Genomic DNA, 22,194 nt, shown 5'->3' with positions numbered 1-22,194 from the left:
TTTAAATTTTTATGTAGTTTGAACAAATATTTAACTATGGAATGCTGCAAGAATTATTTCATAGGTTTACTTAAGCTATGCGTTTATTTTTCTCACTAACTATTTACTATAAAATGTAAGTAACTGATAAAATTCATACATTATGTTTACCTTGTAATCTGGTACTAATGTACGTATTTGTTTTAATATCGGAACTGTGATCAAATTTTTCCTCTCTCCCTTAAAGTAAGATGAATTTATATTAATGTAGGAGGATTTTAAGTTAGTGTTGCTGTTGCTTATAATAATTTTGTGACAGTTATGTCATTCAGTAGACATTACTGAAAACTACCACTTTTCACTGAGACAATAGAACAAGCATGATTTCTCTGTTTTGTTACTTGTTGCTTTTTAGATTTTTATCTGGTTAATAACACTTATCCTAACAAACAGTTTTGAAAAAATAATTTTAGAAACTAAAATCATGTTTCGCTAGACAGTGATTAATATCTGTGACCTTTATTTTTGTATCAGGAACATAAATATACACTTTTTTCTGTGTCAGTCACTGTCTAAGATTTCATCTTTCTTCTGCTTTCCATTACATACCATGAATTATATGAAATTAATTTAATCGCTACTCCAAACAGAAATTAAATGTGCCCTAATCCAGAGTTACGTTGTTTGCTTTTACAACTGTAAGTCATAAGTAATTAATTTTCCTTGGAAAATTAATTCACTTACCATTCCCAGTAGCATCATATGTTGACACAGGGTTATAGATAGTTTAATATTTTTGTTCAGCATGTTGGCTTCAACTTTGGAAGACCTTAAAGCAAAACAAATTCAAATTTACTCAACTGTGTATAATTCAGGGTTATTTAAAGTGAATGTTGTCTTTATTGCTGTCAACCAGCTGACGATGATGATTCTAAAATTATATTCAGTCTTCCAGAAAACTAAAGTCTATGGGCATATGTGATTTACTTCTTCAAAAGAAAAAAAAATTGTTCCATATCAGACATTTGGATAACAGGGCCACTAGAATGCCACCAGTAGTAGAAAAATTTAGCTCCTTGGAGAGCATAACTATATATTACAAAGCCTCGGGCTAACAGGCTCTTTTTTTTTTTTTTTTTTTTTTTTTTGACGTGCCTCGTGTTGCTTGAGATATTAGTAGGATTCATTATTCCTATTGCACTCAGAAATTTTTAAGTTGTCTTAATTTGGAATGTTGCTTTGTTTTCTATATTGTCATGTATAGAGGGGCATCTCATTACAGCGCCAAAGGGTATCACGGACACTTGTGTGGGTGGCTCTGTTGCCCACAGCTGACTGTCCTTCAGAAATGGCATTGAGTAGTGTGGGCCAGAAGTCTTCCGGAATGAGAGGCAGCTTTTAAGTTTCATCTTTCAAGTTTGCCAGGAGGACCTCTTTTTTTTTCCTTTTTTTTTTTTTTTTTTTTAATTCTGTCCAACTCCATAAAACATGGTGTTTATTACTTTGGTTTATTTTTATTTATTTAAGTCTCCCGGCCGAAACTCCAGTGATGGCAATGTTGCAGTTCAAACAAGGAAGGCTTATTTTATAAATGTCCCTTTGTGGGTTGGTGGCTCGCATTTTGCCTGAATGCAGGGGGTAGGTATCAGTGGCATTTAATTTAGAGTTTTGGGGGTGGAAAATAGAAATTGACATTTAATTCCAGTGTAAAGTTACCACTAGAACAGGCATAAAAATATTATTGCATTAGCAATCACAGGAAGAAAATAAACTATGAGCACATTAACAATATACAGTTGTATGACAGACTTCTATAGAATAGAGCAGTAGACAGAAGAAAATACTTTTTCAGATGCTTTTTTCACCACAATTTATTTTTATTAAGTAGAGAATGTACAGAAAAGTATTGTACTAATAGAAATAGGTCCTGCTAATAATGCCAGCAAAGGTAAATTCATCTGTACGTAGCAAAGTTGTGTGTAGCTAAATATTATTGCACGTCTGTTATACATACATGTGTGCATATGCAGCATTAATGAATGTGTTGACAGATATCTCCATTAAATTCTCTATCTGTTGCTTGCAAATTCAATTATTTTGAGTTTCCCAAGCCTACCTAAGACACTTAATGCTGCTGTGTCTATCTATTAACACAACAGGTCTCAGTAGCTACTGTTTTGTTTTTATAGCTTAATTACTTATAAAAGACTTCACTATGATATTTAAAAATACAGAATCTCCTGTGAAGAAAACATCTATCTGGTGAACTGAGTTTAGCCACGTACTTTTTGACAGTCACGTATGTTACTGAAGCCGCGTCCTACCTACCGCCCCGAGCTGTTCTTGTCTTCCTTATGGGGGCTGCCAGATTTAACAAAATGCAACTCTTGCCGAGCCTGCAATTGTTGTGCATTTCCTCATTTTCACCTACTCTGTGATATGGTGTACTTTCCATCTCAGGGAAATGAAGAGCAAGAACCAACTCCACCCTTTTCTTACCCTTTTTGCGGGAGTTTTTTCTGATTACGCTTATGAGCAGGAATCTGAGGACACCCTGCCGTCCACTGTATCAGCATTCTCAATAGTTACCCTTCTGTGGTACAATATTATCTGTGTAATGCATGTAACAACGTGTTGCCTGTGAAAAATTTTGGGAGCCAACCAAAAACTGTTGCTGTTCCTACAAATTTCTTGGCAGTGGGAGTTTGTGTTTTTATTGGGAATATTCTCATTCATTTTATGATGACAGTGATTGTCTAAATTTGCAAGAAAAATGATGCTAAAACAATTATTGTTTAAAAAAATTCTGCAGAAACTATTTCTTCAGGCAAAATTTATATTTTGAGCTTGACTGTAGTTTTGGATTAGATAATTCAGAGTTGGCACTAATTCTGAAAAAAACCTTGAGCTAGGAAGTACAATAGCAAAAAGCCCAAGAAGCATGAACAAACATGTACAGTGTCTTCTAGTGTAAGTGCCTGACTCTTTGGAGGCCACCAAGTCTACAGTGATTGACATGCATTCTGGCAAAGCTTTTTTTTCTTCCTCTTCCTCCCCCCACCCTGCTACAGTGTTGCAGTCAGTCAAAGTGTATAGACAAAGCTGAGTGAATACCAGTTTCCCCAGTACAGGGGCTGTTTTTTCAGGAAGTCTAACTGAAACCAGATGTTTTGCTTAGACCTAGAGTTTGTTGCTGCCAAGCATCTCATCAGAGGTCAGAGTTCTGGGCTCAGGGCCCTGCTAGAATTCTTTCACAAATTGCTATTCGGTGAGGTTTTAATCCTAATGGAAAGAATAATGTGCTTGTAAAATCTGCAGTTATTACAAACACAGTATACATATTGTGGACTTCAAATGACTACATATTTCATTCCCATAAACAGGGAATGCAGATGAATGCAGTGTGTAATAGTTTTAGACATTCAAACTTAAACCAAGTATATAGTTTATACTACTGTTAACCATTTGCATTCTTAACACTCCTGTAAAATGAATAGTAATCTTGACTAACAATTGGCAGATCAAAACAAAAGAAAAAATCTCCAGCGTGTTTTGACTTGTAAGCTGTTTCCTGAAGTAAATAGTAAATGCTTCTGAGAATGTTCAAAAACACTGCTTGCTAAGGCACTACATTTGGCACAGTTTTTCTTTCCTTCTTTCCTTTTTTCTGTCTCGGTTTTTAAATGGCTTGGTAGCAGCATTTTATGGTCAAGTTAATCTTTCTTCAGCTGTTTCTTCATATAGCTAATTATTCATCCCCAAAACCTCAGAGTAGACTATATATGCTTCAGCTTACTTAAAAACAAATGCTGGTGATGTAAAGTGATAAGAACAAGAACTTACTATGAAACATCTCGCTGTATTTTTGTGTTCTTGTTGGGAGCAGTACTGATAAATTTCTTGTGATTCTACTGAAGTTTGAGTGTTAGAAAAAATTCTCAGGTAACTTTGGAAGTGTGATGCAGCCTTTAGCTAGAGAAATGTAGCTTGATGTAATATGAAGATCAAGATTTGGGATATCAGAAATTAATTTATTCTATAGAAAACAGTGCTATAGTGTGAAATTGGATGATGTAACTGATATCTCAGTACGATGAGATTAGAGTGATAAGTTGTTTCAGTTTTATGTTGTATAGCATCTTATTTTTCACTGAATACTGCTGAAGAATCGTATGTTATTTCCAACTCCTCAAACTTTTAAGTCTTAAATATGTTCAATTACATTTAATATAACTACTTTTTCATCACATCCTAATTTGTGATTTTTATGTAGCTCATGTAAATGTGTTTTCACTTTGGTGAAAAGCATAACTTAAGAAAAAGGTGGTGTCACTCAAAAGAGTTAATGTTCTCTTGTTTGTGTGATGGTCATACTGATAGTCATGCTGGGAAGAAGGTAAATATGTATAAGGCAATATGTCTACATTAATACTCTAAGCTTTCAAACATGCTGAGGTGTTCATCTGCTGTGCAATTTATTCCTTTCTTACTTGTTTATAATAAGAAAGGTGCATATTGATATTACAGTGCAGGTTTTACCTTTTGGGGTTGGGAATCCTATATACTGATATGACTATTCACTAAACCTCTGTGCTGGCTAAATTTCTTTTGTGGCATTGAATATGGAGATTTCTGAAACAAATCACTGCTACATCAGTTCAGTTGCTAAATAAGAAATTGATGAAGATGATATTTGTACAGCAAACTTATTTTCAGAGATGGTGTGCATCTTTCAGAGAATAGGGAAAATGTTTGTGTTCCTGCTATATTCTTTAGAAAGGAGAATGTGGCCAAAGTGATATTGGGAAGTTTGTTTTCCATTATAGTGTACACTTCTATAAATATTTTTCTCTTGGTTTACTGTATAAATATGACTTATTTTTGGATATACAGAATTGAGTTAGAAAACTTGCGTTCTCTCTGTAGGTAGATTGTAAATTTTAGCTTTGCTCTGTTAGAATCTGCATTTTTATTAACTGAAAGTATTTCAATTGTTTACTAAACACCTAAACCCCCATAAAGACATACTTCTTATATTGCAAGTCGGATGATCTTGGTGCAAGCTACTGCCTCAAGGTGAGAAAGCGAATATTAAATGTATACTGAAATTAATACATACAACCTAATAGTTCAGATACAATGAGAAAAAGTGGAGACAAACTGCAGTCTTCTAAGAGAAGCCTTTTCATATTAATGAGTTTCCATTTGCCGATAATTCTGTCATTTGTAACTTGAATCATTCATCACCCCTGCAAATGGTTCTTTCAAGACATTATTTGCAATTTTGTCTTGTGTTTTTGTCCTTGATGTTGTGAAAATGACCGTCTACTGTTACAGGAATGAAAAGAGATCTCATTCAAACATCTTTTGTGTTTCCACTTTCAGTGAAAAATGTTTTTCAAACCTGCAGCTGGTTATTTCTGCAGGAGTTCCCACTTATATTCAGGTTTGATTGACATTTTGAAATGGCAGCTTTTCATGAAAAGCTGTTAACTTGTAGAATTTGGTTATGGTACTAAGACAGACTGACTTTGTTCTGCTGTTGGGGCCTGTCCAACCTAAACACAATCCTGCATCTGAATTTAATAGTGCTACTCAGCACAGGGAGCGTGGGCTTTTTTCTTTTTTCATTTTTCTTTTCTGTTTTTTTAACACTGGTGCTTCTGATGTGTTTTTGAACCTGACCTGATAGGTGCTCGTCTTGATAGCTTCTCTGTCAGTAATTGGATTAATTGGCATTCCCATTTCTCCCTCTCCTGGGCTAACTAGGTTTGTGCTAGGTTGTGTCATAATTTCAGTGATCTTTTCATTTTACATGATGAAAATAAGTGGAAAATGTTTTTTAATGACTTTACGAATACTACAGTGTCTACCTTAAGATAAAAATTACTGTCTGCAGCCTTTATTACTATTTATTTTTGAAATTTGGGGTGTGAGGGAAAGCTCATGATATTAACAATTTTTCTGAGCAATGATTATTGATTTAATTTCTAGTCAAAAACTGAGAAAGCAGTGCATAACACAATTATTCTGCTGTCAACTTTACTGAGTTGGTCTTTAATATTATGTCAGAATGTTGAAAGTGAGAGAGACATTATGCAAAATCAGTTACACTATGCGTTTCTTGCCAAGTTTCTAAATAAGGATATAAAGTACCCATGTACATTAGCTGAGAAGAAAGAGGAATATTTTTCACTTTGAAAGAGATTACTATTTAGATAAGGGATCTGAAAAAAGCAGAGATCCAAGCATCCTGGCATCTCTCCCTGGATGGATGGTCTTGCTTTAGTGTGAGGAGTAAAACATGGGAAAATATTTGGGATTTTCCTCAGGTTATCTGTACAGTCCTGTAAGAATAAGGTTGTGTGATTTGTGTTTGGGAGCATTTAAACCTTGTTTTATAAGTATGTGAGTCATAGTGTAACCAATTACAAGTAATCATAGATTGTTGAGGTGCTGATAGATTAAGGACTTATTTTCTATATAGCATAGTTAGACTTTCTAATCATCTGTTCTCTTATCTGGTTAGTTGCTTTCATAAAATCTTCCCTGTAGATTTGCACCTACACATAGTGATACACAAGTTGATATACTCATCCAATCCCATGCCACTGTAGTTTGCTTAGGATGCTGAGGTGGTAATGTGAAATATGTCCTGCTTATGCTGTCTCTGCAAATGTCTCTTAGGTAATTTGTGATGTGGCACTGGTACGACCACATTTTGGTTAATATTAAAAGCCATGTGAAATAAGATGCTTTATCTTTTTCTTTAAAATGGTCTAGACTAAGTGAAAGTGAATGTTTTTCTCAACTACCTGTTTTGTAGTTTCTGAATTTTGAAATTAATTTTTGAATGCTTGCAAGCTTCCCGTGAACTTTCAAAGTAAAAGCATTCTAGTTGCCACCTGGACATTACTGCTAAAACTTAATACATGCCACCACTATTCCTGCAAGCAAAGTCAGGATACGTGGGTACAAGCTTTTTGGTATACCCTTAAGGTCACCGTGAAATACTAGATCAATTGAATTAAATGGCAAACTGCCCACTGTCTTTAAATGGAGCCAGGATTTTGCCCTTTAACTCTATCAAGCCCTAAGGGCAAGCAGATTTCATTCTTCAACAGCCCCAGCGTGGCAGTGTTTCAAAGGAAAGTTGAACTGTTGTGAAGTTTGACCCAAACTGTGCAAAATGCAGAGGGCAGTACCAGGACCTTGAACTGCACTTGGAAGTACAGGGCTGCAGGTAAATGGCTACTGTCCTGCTGGATTCAGTGAACATGCTGACTATTTTGAAATGCTGTCTGCCATGTCATTTGCTATAGGAAAACGTTGTTTTCATGTACTATTGATTGCAAATAAACAGTCTTTGTTCAAAAATGATTAGGAGAATGCAGAGAACAGATGGAACTAACCAATATGATGCTGCTTCACGCTATTCTCTTGTGTGGTAACATGGGTTGGATTTTTCTTACAAGTAGCCAGTAATGGGACTTAACATTTAAAATCGATAATTTGATTTTTAATTACATAATTAATAGTAACTTTTTCAGGTATTCCTTCTTTAGCAATCAGTGGTAAATTTTCAATAATGTGTATTGTCATTTCATATGTCTTTTTTCTAAAGAAGGATATGTAAAGACAGAATGTTTATCAATCAATTAAGGACTGAAACACTAGTGATTTGCAATCACAGAGGTCTTGGCTTGCAAGTTAAAACTTTAATGAAAATTGTTAATTTCAACCAGGTAAACATACATTTAGCCTTCAAACTCACTTGCTTTACAAGAGCAAGTGTTATTCTTATTTGCAGTAGTTTAAGTACTGTATGTTATTATTACAGAGCAAAATAAAAATTCTTTTGTGAACTTGGACTTTTTATGACACATTTATCTAGGAAGAGGAATTAGTAGCTTTGTAACAATTTTTTTCCTCTTTCCTCTAATTAATTGTTTCAAGTGATGATACTTAATTTTACTTCCTCAACTTGTATAGAAGTGCTGCTGTGAATGAAGATTCTTGTGCCTGTTTGCTCCCTTAAGATTAGCATAAATTTAGACATTACAAAACTTCAAAGTAGGTGGGTTGATAATCTGGACATTCTTTGTAAATGTCAAACCCCTCCCCATCTGTTTGATTATTTTTCCCCCAGCCTTTATTCCTGCCTTGTAGTTGTCCTTCATTTTATTTCAATTTATCTGCTGGATGCAATGAACTGGAGAGGGGGAGTTAAGGAAATATTATTTCTGTTATGTCCTCTTAAATTTCTGTCTCTTCAGTGAAAGAGGTTTATGTCAGTGACAGATCCATTTATTCCTAAATTATAGAGAAAGGCTACTTTTAATCTTAATTAAGGCTGTTCCAAAGCAGTGTCCCTGATCATATTCTCAGACTTGTCTTCTTAGAAAGTGTAAGTTGGCAGGGTTGCTAACTGGGCTGACTTCTGTATCTGCAACTTCTTCTGTCTCTGGTGGTGTAGTAAAGCTGTGTTGATGGGTGTTATGTATATATGTTATGATGAACGAATATGTTAGGGATACCTAACATATGTTAGCTTTTCCTTACTTCTCTGAGGGCCATTGTTAGAAGTACCCTATTCTGAGTAGTGCTGTTATAGAACCCAGGCATTTTACTGAAAGCACTTGTGTGGATAAGAAGGTTAAAGGTACAGTTATTGGCTTGAAGTATATGCAAAATAGTATGTCCATGCTCTTTATTTTCATAGCATTCCTTCCTTCTGTGTGCACGTCATTAGACTGTCTCTCTTTTATCACATCCTGAGATCTGATCCGATGTTGCTATTACCAGGTACCATATAATTTCCCAACTCTCTTTAATAAGGCACAATGCTTCTTCCATAATCTTTTCTGAAAAGCCAGTGTCCCAAGTAAATGGTATATAATAATGCGTTGTTGGGGTTAGTTATTCAGGGCTTTGGGAAGAAATTTTTTAATGCTTCTGTCTCTTGGGGCGTCTGCATCCTGAATTTGAGATACCTTTCAGAAGGGCTTTTTTCCATGAGTGTTTTTTTTTGCCTTTTTTTCTTCCATACCTTCTATAATGTGCAAGGTACATTACTAGGACAAATAGAAAATAGATTAATATCTAAATTATTTAAAGGTATGAATGCTTTATGAAACCTTCTAACTAGTTGGAAATAATAGTGAATGCTATTCACTATTGTGAATGTGCATGTGCAATAGTCTTCTGAAAATGTCAGCATGGTGACATTCCTGATATCTGAAGATATCAGCAAGCTGGAACTGTTCTGTATTACAACACACTTGTATGTGACAAATGAGTTTTGTTGGTGAAATTTCAGGCTGCTGTATAATAAGTTTTGCTTAGCAAACTGCTGAATTTATGCTTGTTTTGTATTAGTTGCTATTGAAAATATTATAATGCTGCAGCTCTCCAAGGGAACTCTTTCAGTAGCTATGACTTGAAGACAGAATTTCAGATGGAGAAAATGTATGTTTTAGTGCAATAAGGTGCACCATGTGCAGATTGGAAAAGGAAGAAATCTGATGAGGTATCCAGTGCTTTTCTGAAGCTTTAGAATTGAACGATGGAGAAGGCTGAAAGTACTTAAATAACATATTTGTGCATAAACCATTATGAAGAACATCAGTTCTTCAACATTCTTGTTCCAAGTATAAATTTCAGAATGGTTGATGTGCTAGAAGCATTTTCTCTTCGTTTGAGAAACATTTTCAAGACGAAGTAATTATTCCTCTAATATGACATAATCTGTGTGAGTCTATGTGCAATGCTCTCTTCTCATTTTCTTAACCTATATGTACTTCAGTATACTTTGGACCAGGTTTCCATACCTCATACATAGAGGTCTTTGGTATACATATAACTTGAGCCATTTGGATGTTGGTTTCCAGTTCTCTTTTAGAAGCATATGTGAAATAATAAAAATCTATTCCTCATAAATCCTGTCTAACTAAAAAAAAAAAAAAAGAAACAAAAACAACCCATCAGCAACAAACAAACAAAAAACTCATCAACCCCCAAATCCAAGTGCAGGCCATTTTTATTTTTTTCACATTGTTTTACAAAGACAGCATCTTAGGAATATACTTAACTGAAACAGTGTTGGAGACGTTTGTCTTATTTGGTTGTACGTGTGAGGTGGTCTAGTTGGTGTGTCTAGCAGTTAAGTAGCAACAGGAGAACGTGAGATCAGTTATTGAAGACATTTTTCCCACTGCTGGGATTTGACTGTGGTATTATATGGTTTTGTTTTCCAGCTTCTTGTCCAGTCCTTAAATCTTTTAGTCTGAGAGGACAGCCTAGTTACATCAAAATCTTGATTCCTACTTGAAAATAACTTAATGAAAGAGGGCAGCCTAATTTTTATCATTAGTGAACTGGGCATATGAGAACTTGCTCTGAAAGAGGACAGAAGAGGTTCAGTTGCAGAACTTTTTTTTACTCCTGTTGTAATAAAGACAATGGTTTAATGAGAAGTGGTTACTAGTTCTAAATATCATTCACTTTAGAATCTATGTTTTTAATTGTTTTTCAATGATGCATGGAACAACTCAAAGCAAAGATACAAAAACATCTGTAAGCTGACCCTGGGCCAAGCAACCAGCGAACACAGCGATGAGTGCATTAACATCATAACATATCGGAGAAGCAATCTGTATGCTATTTGCTCCTGGGTAGTGATGCTTGGGTTGCAGTTGGGAAATGAAGAATTGTGATCCTTTCTGTTTAATTTACTTCGTTTTTTGTTTAAAAGAAATTACTAAGTTCTTGTGGTGTTGATTTGTCATCCGTGAAACTGGGACTGTATTCAGGTACCTATATCGAAGTACTGTGAAGTTTAAAGGTTCTGCAATGTGTGTGTGACTGTGGCAGGGGAGGTTATTGCTCTTCTAATTTCACAATATCCTAACAAACCCACAACTGTCACTGTAAGCAAATATCTCCCAGAAGTTCTGTCACCTACAGGTCAAAGTAGCCTGAGTAAGTACACCAAAACCAAAAGTCATCACTCCGTATCTCTGCAGTACCAGCTATGCATTTTCTGCCACTGAAAGTTTGGAAGAAGTTAAGAGTGCTTTTAATGTTTTATGAAGTGACTTCAGAGTTTTTGAGAATGCACTACTCTAACGGGCAGATTTTCTGGACTCTTAGGAGCTGCATTTTCCTCTTCATATTCTTGACTGCCTATGTTTTTAAAGAGTAAAAAATAGAGTAGTTTTCCGAAACTTTTCCTCTGGTGCTTTGTATTTTGTCAACCTTGAACTTTTCTTAGTTTTTGCAATCGCATGGAAAGCTAATTATTCTTCTAAGTCTGCTGAACTGTCTACCATAGCTACTGAAAAGTTCCAGTCTCCTACAGGATTCTCCTTTTACTTAATACTTGCTCAATATTCAAGTAGCTTATCAATAAACTTTGGTAACTCTTTGCTCCAGCAGACTTGAGTAAACTTAAAAGTGTGTATGCAAGAATGCATACATTTCTTGTGGATGCAAGAATTGCCTCTGAACCTCAGGTGGTACACACCAAAGCCTTGTGACTGAGACCTGAATCCTCAGTTTTATGTTGGTCTGAGATGAGTTTGCAGGCTGGAAATGGTGCTAGCTGTCTGTGTATCCTACTTTTGCAGAGGAGGGATGAAGTTGGTTGGGCCAAAGTTAGTGAGGATGACTTGCCAGGCAGAGCTGTCTTTCTCATCCCACCATTAATTGGATTGCTTCTGCTCCTTGCATTAGCTTGAGTCTGCCATGTTCTGTAGAACTGCAAGACTTACACTTGAGCTTCCTTGCCAAGCTTTGTGTGTTCCAGAAGATGAGGCTTGGCCATACCTCATCTGAGGTGTCTCAATTGTCTAATTTCCTATCAGAACAATTTCTGCCTTGTGTGAGGAAAAGTTGAAAACTTGATGCCTTAATCTAAGTTATTTAAAACCATCCTTTGGTGTTCTTAAAATACAAATTCTATACAGGAAAAAACCACCCAATAATAATTTCACATTTCATATTTTAAAATTCTGGATTATTTTAGTATAACTAATCTGTCGAAGCAGACACACATTGAATAATCCTATCTAATAATTTGGTTGATCCATCTGATACCTCATCTCTTAACTCCCAGTCCTGCAACGCAGAGATAAAACTGCTACTGAACTTTTGTCTTTGATGAGCACAGAAGGACTTCAGCCAGTGATTTCAATGGAGCAGGCCTTGATTCTGTGAGTCATAAGTCATCTGCAAGTGGTGAGAGACAGACATAAATAAGTGCCACAAAGTCAGAGGTGGTTTTAGTTCCGTGTTTGCTCGATAATATAGCAGCTTCCAGTTGTAAATATTTGCACAAATAGAGAACTCTATTCCCCCTACCTTACAAACATTATCAAAACCTGAGTGAGTAGTTGCTTCTTGGATTAAATGCTTTTATAGTCAGAATTCATAAAGATATCTGATTTTAAAATTATGTTTTAGGACTTTCCCAAAGTATTAAATCTTAATTTTTCAAATACTTTATTTCTTATTTTAGTTTTTGTTTTTCCCAGGCTTACCTAAAACTTTAGTTAGGTTTTAGATCCTTTATAAAATAAGAGTTTTTTCAAGGGAAGTAATGACCAGATTACAGATTTGCAATTAATATATTCATATGTACAATAGTTAAAAGCTCTTGTAACTTGGTAAGTATCTTGTAAACTTTGAAAGTGAGTGATAGTAATACAATGATTATTTACAAGTATTCCATTAGAAGATACCTAAGAAAACTTTGTTCCAAACATTTTTTTATAAATTTGTTGCTCTAAAAAATTATATATTATTTTACACATTTAAAAATAATTAAATATTGTATGTTTAATGTTTTAAAGAAACATTTTGAAAGAACTTCCAGATCTTGAATATAAGTAAGGGCTGTGTTATGAACCTACAAATCACAGCATCTGTCAGGGATGCTGATAAAATAAATGCTCTTTGATTTGTGCTCTTTCCCTTCTGCCTGCTGAGGTCTTATTTGTTTTTTAAAAAATATGGGTATTGCAAGAATACTCAATTGCTCTTTTTCTTGTGTGGGGTAGGACATGCACTGTTCTGGTTTATGCCATTCTACTAGTTAATTTTGATTTCTCACTTTTTATATTATACTAATCACATTAGTAGTAATGATCATATTCTGTCAATAGCGATGGTCGTTCTGAAATGTTTGGTTTTGAGAATAACAGAAATGTTTGCATTCTTGTTCACTTGTAAAAATTGTCATTGAGAGCTTAAGTTTTTAGTGCTGACAAGTTAGCTAATTTATTATTGAGTCCTGTCAACTTTTCAACCTCCAATGTGCAAACATTTTGTTTATGCTGTATATAAATATGTACTAAATGTGCGTGTCTTAATGCAGTTTGTATTAGGCTTAGTGCAGAACAGATTTTTGAAGACACAAACTTACTACATCATAGTAATTTTTTTATCAATTAATTACTTATGCTTTTGCTCTAAATATACCTTGCTGTTATACGTAATGAGTGGTGCTGAAATTGGTTTCATTTATCAAAGATGTGAATGACACAATGGATGCTTATGTACTCTGCCTGTCAAATCCATAAATGCTGGTAACTGAGCTGACTTCTGTTTTTCCACATGTTTCCTGGTTTTCTGTCAGCTTTCAGTCTTCCACGGGTCATTCAGTCAACACTACCCTGAGTGACTTTTTTGAGTTGCCATATGTCAATCACATTTATTTTTTCTGCTTTTTAATAGGCAGAGAAAATAAGCTTGCTTTATTTGGTTTTGGCTGTCTTCTGCATGACAGTGTCTTGCATTCTGTTTCATTCCTAGCTGATTTTTGCTTTTAGCTGAGCTGTGGAAGAGGTTGGGGATCAAGGGGGAAGGAGTGCTTGATGAAAGTAAACTAGGAGCCAAATAGAAGAGAGGGAGATAGCAGTAGGATCTGCAAGTGTTCTTTAAGCATATTCCATTTGAACTGATCTGCTTTAAAAATAGAAAAAGGTAGCGACCAGAGGGGTTGAGGAAAGTTGAATTTCCTTAATGTTTTTTCAGCAAGCATTTTCAGGAGGTGGTGTCACCTTAAATAAAAACCTTTTTTTTTTTTCTTCCTAATTATATCTTGACTAATTCTGTTGGTGTGGGATTGAAAGACTGCTGAATTTCATTGTTTGGCATCTACATTTTTTCCTAATGAGGGAATGGATATGTCATTGTATTAAATACATTCCCAGTGCATTGCTGATATGAGTCACCTGGCGTGGCAGTTACTAAGTGTGTTTGTGTACTAAATTTGAGAAAGCCAGTGAGCATAAGAAGTTGCTTATAGGAGACACCTAAGATACAATAAAATATGCATCAAATGTACTAATCTTTCCTTTCTAGAAGATACCCTTAAATGAATTTGTGGTTTTGTTGTAGTTTTTAATAGTATTTCAAGTAGCACATTCCTCGTTAGAGAAGAACGAGAGAAATCCCAACATATCTTCAATGGAGCTGGAAGAAGCATGTGTGTTCATGTAGACTCTTACCAAGCTTCTCACATCTCCTGGGGACTCCCTTTGCTGTGAGGGAGGCTGGCGAGAACTCTATACCCAGGAGCTGCTATTCCTCAACCATCTGCTGCAGGGTGATGGATGGTCAGTGACTTCAGACAAAACAGAATTCCCACAGATGAACAGAATCACTTTGGCTTCATGACTTCTGTTTTGTCCCTCTAAAAAATATACTATTCCCTCTCCCTCTATTAGTGTAATCTTTCTTTTTTTCTTTCTCTTATCCTTCATCACTCTTCAGGAAAATCTCCAACTGAATGTGTTGCCTTTCACACACGTGATCTGTGAAATTCCACTTCTGGTGGTCCTTATAATTATATCCACCCTATATTTGTAGGGCTTTAAGAACCCCAAAATACATATTTGGACTGAAATTCGAATATAAAGCTTTTCACCAGTAGTAATTTGTATGATCACCTTTGGGAAAAATGTCCCTCTGAAATCTCCACGAATGATGTGGTTGATTATAATTACAATTCAGATTGCAGCCCCCCAGTCACATAACAATATGCATTGGAGAAAACTGGTACCTGCTCTGGAAAGAGGAAGGTGTTTTTGGGTATATATCATTTGCTGCTAGCTTGCACATGTCAAAGAAGCTAACTTTAGCCATCAGACACGTCAGCAATGGGACTGAATTTGTGTAACAAGCTTAGCAGTATTACTGCTTCTGTTAGGACACAAGTACAAGTAAATATAAGATGAATTCCATCAATATACAAGTAACTCAAAGCATTTACATGATAAACTGGTACATTTATGTTGGTATTTTTTTAACGTTAGAGCTGACAGACTTTGTTTTTGTTCTGTCGTTTTCTTTGAAAATATAAATCCATTTCTCTCTCTTGGGATATTTCAGTAATAGTAATATGCTGTTAAAATAAACAGAATTTGGATTTTTGAAACAAGAAATGAGTGAGAGTTAAGTACATAGAATAACAATATATCCTATAACAATATAGCATTTGGGGAAACCACAAACAATCTTCAAAAGAAATACTGGAAGTTAAATCCTTTTATCAAACATCAGAGGGATAAGCTTGTTTTCTTAGAATCTAACTGGAAGGGATTTTCCAGTGGATGCTAGAGATTAAAACCCCACTCCTGAACTTTGCAACTTTTCCACCTGACATGTAAGGTGCATTTTTATTTTTTCTCCTAACTCTGAACATGAAAAGGTACTTCTCCTTAGACTATTTCTGTTACATTAGTCCTGCTGTACTTAGGACTTTGTTATGAATACATTTTGCTTTTGTGGTTTTGCAAGCATTTGAAATGCAGTTAATTGTATATAGGTTACAGCACTAGTATTTTTCCCTTTTTAAAATTTTAAAACACATTTCCATGGATTGAATCTCTGCTAAATAATATAGTTTTGAACTCTGCTGTTGTCCCACCTAATTTCTCTTCCAGTAAATGTCATTCAGTTTGCACAGTTTTTAAAGAAAAAAAATAGTATTATTTCAAGAGGCATGTTGGCTGGTCACACACACCAATATTAAAATTCATGGATACAGAAGTTAATGGTAGGTACCAACAAAATGTTTTATGGAGTGTTAGAAGTGTTTCAGGACTTACTTAGACAGAAAAAAGTTAAATTGCATTTACTTTATTGAAGGCTGACTTTTTGGATTCAAAGGACGACTGAGGTATAACTTGATCAAAACCCAAAATAGATTGTCTGGCATACAACTCAGTTGTATTTAGAATGCATGTTGATCTTGTTATAGTACTGTAACACTGAGCCTGGGTCAAGAACCTGCAGGTTGCTGCCCAGACTTGAGAACTCATCCCCTGCCCACTGCTTTCTAACCAGCATCATTAGGTCATGTCTGCACTACATTTGTAGGCTCTGCAGGGTATGAATAATTCCTGTGCAACTGTGTTGGAAGGTGCCTTGCTTGACTCTTGGGCATTGTAAAGGAATAACGATGCACAGGCTGGTCATGTCAATATCTACTAATGTTTGTAAATGTAAAATAATTATTTAAGAATTACTGTGCAGTAAAATTTTAAGCTGTTTGAATTTGTCTTTCAGAGACACATGCAATCATACCATATTTTCTGAAATTATGATTTTTATAGGGAATCAGGAAAAGGTTACCAAATGCATTGTAATTATGTGTATTGCTTTTAGTGTTGTGCAGGGGTTTTGTTACATTGCTGAAAGTGAAGAGATTGGAGTTGTAGGTTACTTGCATGTTAAAGCTGCCAGTCCCAGTCTAGCACTAGTAATCTGTTGTTCAGGCAAAGTTAGTGTGCTGATCCACTGTTTATGCTCATGCAGATGGACTAAGTACAGCCTCCAGGCTTCGTGTGAGCAATGGTTCTTTGACTTGATAAATTTGCCATGCTGATGACAAATGTATTTTTACAGTGTTTGTACTGCTATACTGCTGGAAATAACTGAGCTGAGAGGCTATTTAAAATACTGCTTTCCTTTTGTGCATATCAACAGGTTTTTGAAACTGGAAAAGGGCTTTCAATTACAGCTGTAGTAGCACCATCTCAAGGAACAGATAGGATTTTAGTAATGTTAATTATTTCCGGTGAGTTTTTGTAGCTCTTGAAACTGAGTGACACAACAGTCCTTGTTCTCTGCTTCATACCATATGACAAGAAAAGATAACTGAAGTATTAGGATATAATGATAGGACAGAGCTATCATGTGCATAATAGACAGGTGTTCTTAAGCACTGTTCTTTAGTATTAAACATTTTATGCTGTGATTAATGAAAGTACATGAAATGAACTTAAATTGACTTTTTTTGCGTGGGTTTGCAGAAATATGAAGTATTTTGAAATATTTTTGTAATATACAATATAATTTTTTTTCTGGTAATTTTAACAAGTTTTCCGCAGTCTAATTTGAGCAGTAATAGTGACCAGAGATCTAAATAGCAACTCTTGGTTTTCTTTCATGTTCACCAATGTAAGTTATATTTGGGATACTCTTTATGAAAATATTAGAGAAATGTAATGTTTGAATTTCATTTATTGGTTGACTTCAATTATTTATTGTAGCAGTTTCAATTAATCAAGTAATTTTCTGTATCTTGTTCCCTGGCTCACTGGATTATTCCTTAGAAAACAAATACTAAAATATGGTTGCAGTGCCCAATTAATCTAAGGGCAGATTAATTTCTAAAGTCCTCCGCACAAAAAGCTCAAACCAAACAGCTGTCCAAGTACTTGCTAATGCTATCTGTGAAGCAAGGTGGCTTTGTTTTCTGGCAAGTGATGATGAAATAAAAGTTTGCGGATTTGCACTGGACATCCTGCGGTTTGTGTCAAGTCCCTTATTTCTGCTGGCCTTGGTTTCCATACATTGGGGGTATCGATACTTTCATTGTTTGGAAACCATCATATAAAATTAAGTCTCCTGCTTCAGATTTACTGTTGCAGCCATGTGAATATTTTAATGGTAGTAGTTTCTGAGTATCCTTTTAATAAAACCTTAGTAACGTATTTGCGTGGTAAATTCAAGATATTTGAAAGTTGCACCAAAGGATGTGCTCCTACTTGTTAGACATAGGTGTCAGAGCACCTTGTGTGCTTGACTCTGAGCTTAAAGACTATACTTAACAGTTTTAGCAGGGACACCCTCATGCATAGGGATATATTCAGAGTCAGTGTTCATAGGAGGGAGAGTGTTTTATTTAGAAGGCTTTGCAGGGGATCAGCTGGTGCGACAATTTGCCACAGTGTGTGAAGGGGTCGTCAGAGGCTGTGTAGCATGAAGTTCTGCATAAGCTCACCTTGAAAGCAGCCTTGCATTTTGAACTTGGGCTTTATTTGTGTGGGTTTTATTCTGATGCTCTTAATGCAACAGTTCGTCATTCTGCCTTTACAGACCCGTTGTAGAGAGTGAGTAGCATGGTGTATGTGTGCTTCTAGTAGTGTCTGAATAATCTGATACCACCCCAGTGCATATAAATAGTACACAGAAGTATATAATACTGTCTAACCTCTGATATTTGAGAAGATGAGTGAAACTGTTGGAAAACTGGGAAGTGCACTGCACTTTAACTTTTCTGAAGTATAACCTGTTAGCAGTAGTAAGTCTTGGCAATGGTTTTGGGATAATAATGTTTTAACTGCTTTTAGAAAATAAATGCATAACACTTCTCTGCTTTGCATCAATGTAAAGAAGGGTCTAGAAATTTCTTCATCATAGCCAAAGGAAGCTGTGATTGTCAGTGGCTGCTTCTTGGGAGGCAGATTTGCCATCTGGAAAGTTTTCCTAGCTTTTGCAACTTAACATCATTCACTAGCTGAAAGGATCTTACTTTTGTGAGGTATTGCTAGCTTAGGGATTGTTAACTTAGGGAGTGTTTTATGCTTATCCTGTTCTGTCACATCTGCCCATTCACTTTATCTGTGCCTTCACATGCATGTTGTGATATGCACTCCAAGTCGTACAACTGTTATGTGTTGGAGTAATAAAGAAAAACTTGTACACGTCTTGTTTTGTTTTTTTAATGATGACTGGCAAACAGCAATAAAGTTAAAAGATACAAATCATCTTTGAGAGACCTGAGAACTTCTTGTCTTCCTGGTAAGAGGAATATGCAGTTGAGTATTACAGTTTTTTCAAGATGTGTGTATTCTATCACATGAATTTTGCACAAACTGTTACATCCACAAACTCAGATCTTTAGATAAATACCAACTTTACATTTGAAACTGAGAATCTGTGAGCACTGGTCTTTCTTCCACTGGCATAAATATTTCAGGATACTTAGCTTTTGATTGTGATATATCCTTTCCTTGGTTTGCGGGGAGTATAGTTGGCTGAATTAGTATCTAGGTTCACTTTCCACAGGCTGGAAATAAAGCTTCTGCTGGATCAAATCTCTTCCAAAGAACTGCTTAGAAAAATTAGGCCAGATCAATGGATTTCCTTCTTTGCTACACCTTATGCTATAAGGCATTGTGGAGACTGCTTAATGTCTCTATTTGAATCATGTAACTGCATGTTGTTCCCTCTGTAGAATGATCATCTTAACGAGTGAGACTGAAACCTAGGGAAACAGCAGTTTAGTCTTCTCTTTGCCACTGTATATTTTCTATAGACTCTATGTTCTAAGCAGTTGTTTTAGACCAAATTTATTTTTAGAGGTGGCCAAGACCTGCTACAGTTAATAGACCTCGTTAATGTAACTTATGAAACTATATCATAATCAACTTCCAAGTACTTTGGAGTCAATAGCCTTTCCTAAAAGTAGAAGGATTTGTCCTCTGCATTTTTTTTCTTCTTTTACCTGCCTTCATCACAATGAAAAAAAAAATTAAATTAGTATCTTTATCTTACAATGAACCGCAAATTAAAAATTTAGTGAAAAACCTAGCCCAGTATTTGGCAGCTGTACTTGGCAGGGAAGAGAAGATGTGGGTGTTGTTTCTCAACAGTTTTATTCTGGGTTTTGTGCTGTGTTGTATAAATACATCCTTGCAAGAGCGTGCATGTGAGCTGGAAACCTGTAGCTCTAGTATATTACACAGCTGATGCCAGGAGGAGGAGAACATATATAGAAGATCCTCATTAAGAGAAGTTGCATCTTCAGTAAGTCAGAAAAATAGAAATTTAGGACTTCATTTAAAGGTGTGGGTTTTTATTTATATTTCTTTATTCAAAAAAGAAGTTATTGTGTTGTAGTAGCAACACTTCAGTAAGTAGAAACTGATGTTTGATCTGCCAAATGTACAAGTAAACTTTGTGGCTGTAGGACCAAGACTGTGTGCAAATGCTGGTACTTATACATGTACATATTTTTTTGCATACAGAGTTTATATAGAAGTAATATTGCTGAAATATGAGTTTCTTGTTTGTAAGTAACTTTATTATGTATCACATCAAGAAAAATACATCACATTACCTGAAATAGAGAGCTGTGAAATACATTGCCTGAAGTTTTACGATTTTTTCAGTTATTAAGCACTGCTTGATGAACTACTAGTGTTAGTAGATTGGGATTGATGCTATTGGCATGTTAAACTTAACCGTGAAATCTTTAAAAGATATGAATGACTTAGAAGGTAAAACAAAGTAGTGGATGAAGTGTTTGGTGTCTTGGCTTGGATCCAACTTGATGTCCTAAATGAATGCATCATGAAACCACAACAGATCAACCCAGATTTACATGAGTGATGTATAAGAGCCCTGAAGCTAAGCCAACATAGTGATTGAATTAGCTCCTGCATTTAGAGAGGCTTCTCCCTCCAGGTCAGACTTCTAAGCGCTGATGGGCTTGTGTGGGGATCTAGCAGTTACAGATTGAAGTATGCCTACATTTAAGAGGAAAAGAAATCTTAGAGCTTCAGAACTTTTAACTTTGACAAGTGTGACTGATTTTCTTTTCAGGAGAAAAGGGGGAAAACACTATGAACAGTAATGGAAAAACTGGAAGAATTTCCATTAGTGGTGCTTCGGTCAAGGACCTGCCAATCTTCCTAGAAGTATCTGTTCAAAATCTGAAACATTCTGTTGCTATGGGGTTGATACAGACCTTATGTATTGCCCACCTTCATACAATACCTGGCTTATTCTTTTAATAAATAATAACTATACTGTAGTGTGATGCTCATAAATTGGAAAATCTTGCAAATGTCTGTGTGTGCAGGTGCCAAAGCACAGCATTTGTGATCTTTATTTTTAAAATATTATCTTATTTTTAATAAACTGATTTTTTAAGTAAATAAATGTCAGATTAAAGACAAGACATAGGGGATGACTAGAAGCATTATTCCTTTTGAGTAATCATGTGTTTAATACAGTTTAGTTTTACAAGATGCAGGGAAATAGTTATTAAAAACAATACAGGGACATGAAGAGTGTCTTTATTCTAGAGATCTTTATCATGACAAAGATGTTGTAAATAGATACTGGAGACCTTCTAAAAATATATTCTACAATTCATATTTTTAACTAGTACCCTCACATAAGATATAGATAAGTTCCATCGACTATTTTAATAATCTTAGTGTTGTTTAGAGTTCTTATTTATGTATGCTTTGATATTTCAGTAACCCAGTATCTCCATTTTTGTTTCTCAGCATGATGTATCACAGACCTTGCTCAAAGCAACTCTGGACAGTGTGGTTGAAGAGTGTGTCAGCTTTGTTGGAGTTGATATTAACATCTGCTCAGAAATACTATTAAGGTGAGTAAAACATTTTCCTATTCCAGTAATTACATGGCTCTGGATCACAGAGTCTCTGTTTAGTCTGCCATCTGACTCAAGCTCAGCTGGAGCAAATGGCTCTTGTGTTAAACTTCCAATTACATGAAAATGACACAGTAAGACAGTATTTTACTGAATCATTAGGAGTCACTTTTTAAGGATCTGTGTTATTCTCCAGGGTAGAACTATTCTTCAGAGAAAAACAGGTATTTAAAGATTTTGAGCCAACACTACAATTTTAGAAAAACGTGATATAATTAATTTGTGTTTTTACACTGAGAAAGGGATTTTCAAATGTACTTTCTGTCTCTTAGAAGGTATTTTTATAGGTATTGCTAAGTGGAACAAGTTGTAAAAGTTGGGCGAGGAAAGGAGAAAAGGAAAGATTTAAGGGGAAACTGTTGAAAAATTTACTGATTTTTTTTTCGGTAGTCAAGCCATGTTTACTTGGAAAATGTTCTGTACTTTATTTTTCTTGGTTAGAAAGTAAAAGCTCA

General features: G+C 35.3%; 1 protein-coding gene across 4 annotated transcripts in view; it reads left to right on the top strand.

The window, feature by feature from the left end:
* The window catches only part of SRBD1 (S1 RNA binding domain 1), a 123,728-nt gene that overhangs the window by 82,882 nt on the left and 18,652 nt on the right, over window positions 1–22,194 (top strand). For all 4 annotated transcript variants that reach the window (XM_018085353.2, XM_018085355.2, XM_018085352.2 and 1 more), the window contains one exon: window positions 21,570–21,676. In XM_018085353.2, coding sequence (XP_017940842.1) covers window positions 21,570–21,676 — 107 coding nt within the window. The remainder of the gene's footprint in view (window positions 1–21,569; window positions 21,677–22,194) is intronic.

This window comes from Manacus vitellinus, unplaced genomic scaffold (genome assembly GCF_001715985.3).
Source record: "Manacus vitellinus isolate BGI_N305 unplaced genomic scaffold, ASM171598v3 scaffold_8_pilon, whole genome shotgun sequence".
In the NCBI taxonomy this organism is placed as follows: Eukaryota; Metazoa; Chordata; class Aves; order Passeriformes; family Pipridae; genus Manacus; species Manacus vitellinus.
This window is presented reverse-complemented; position numbering and strand designations above follow the sequence as displayed.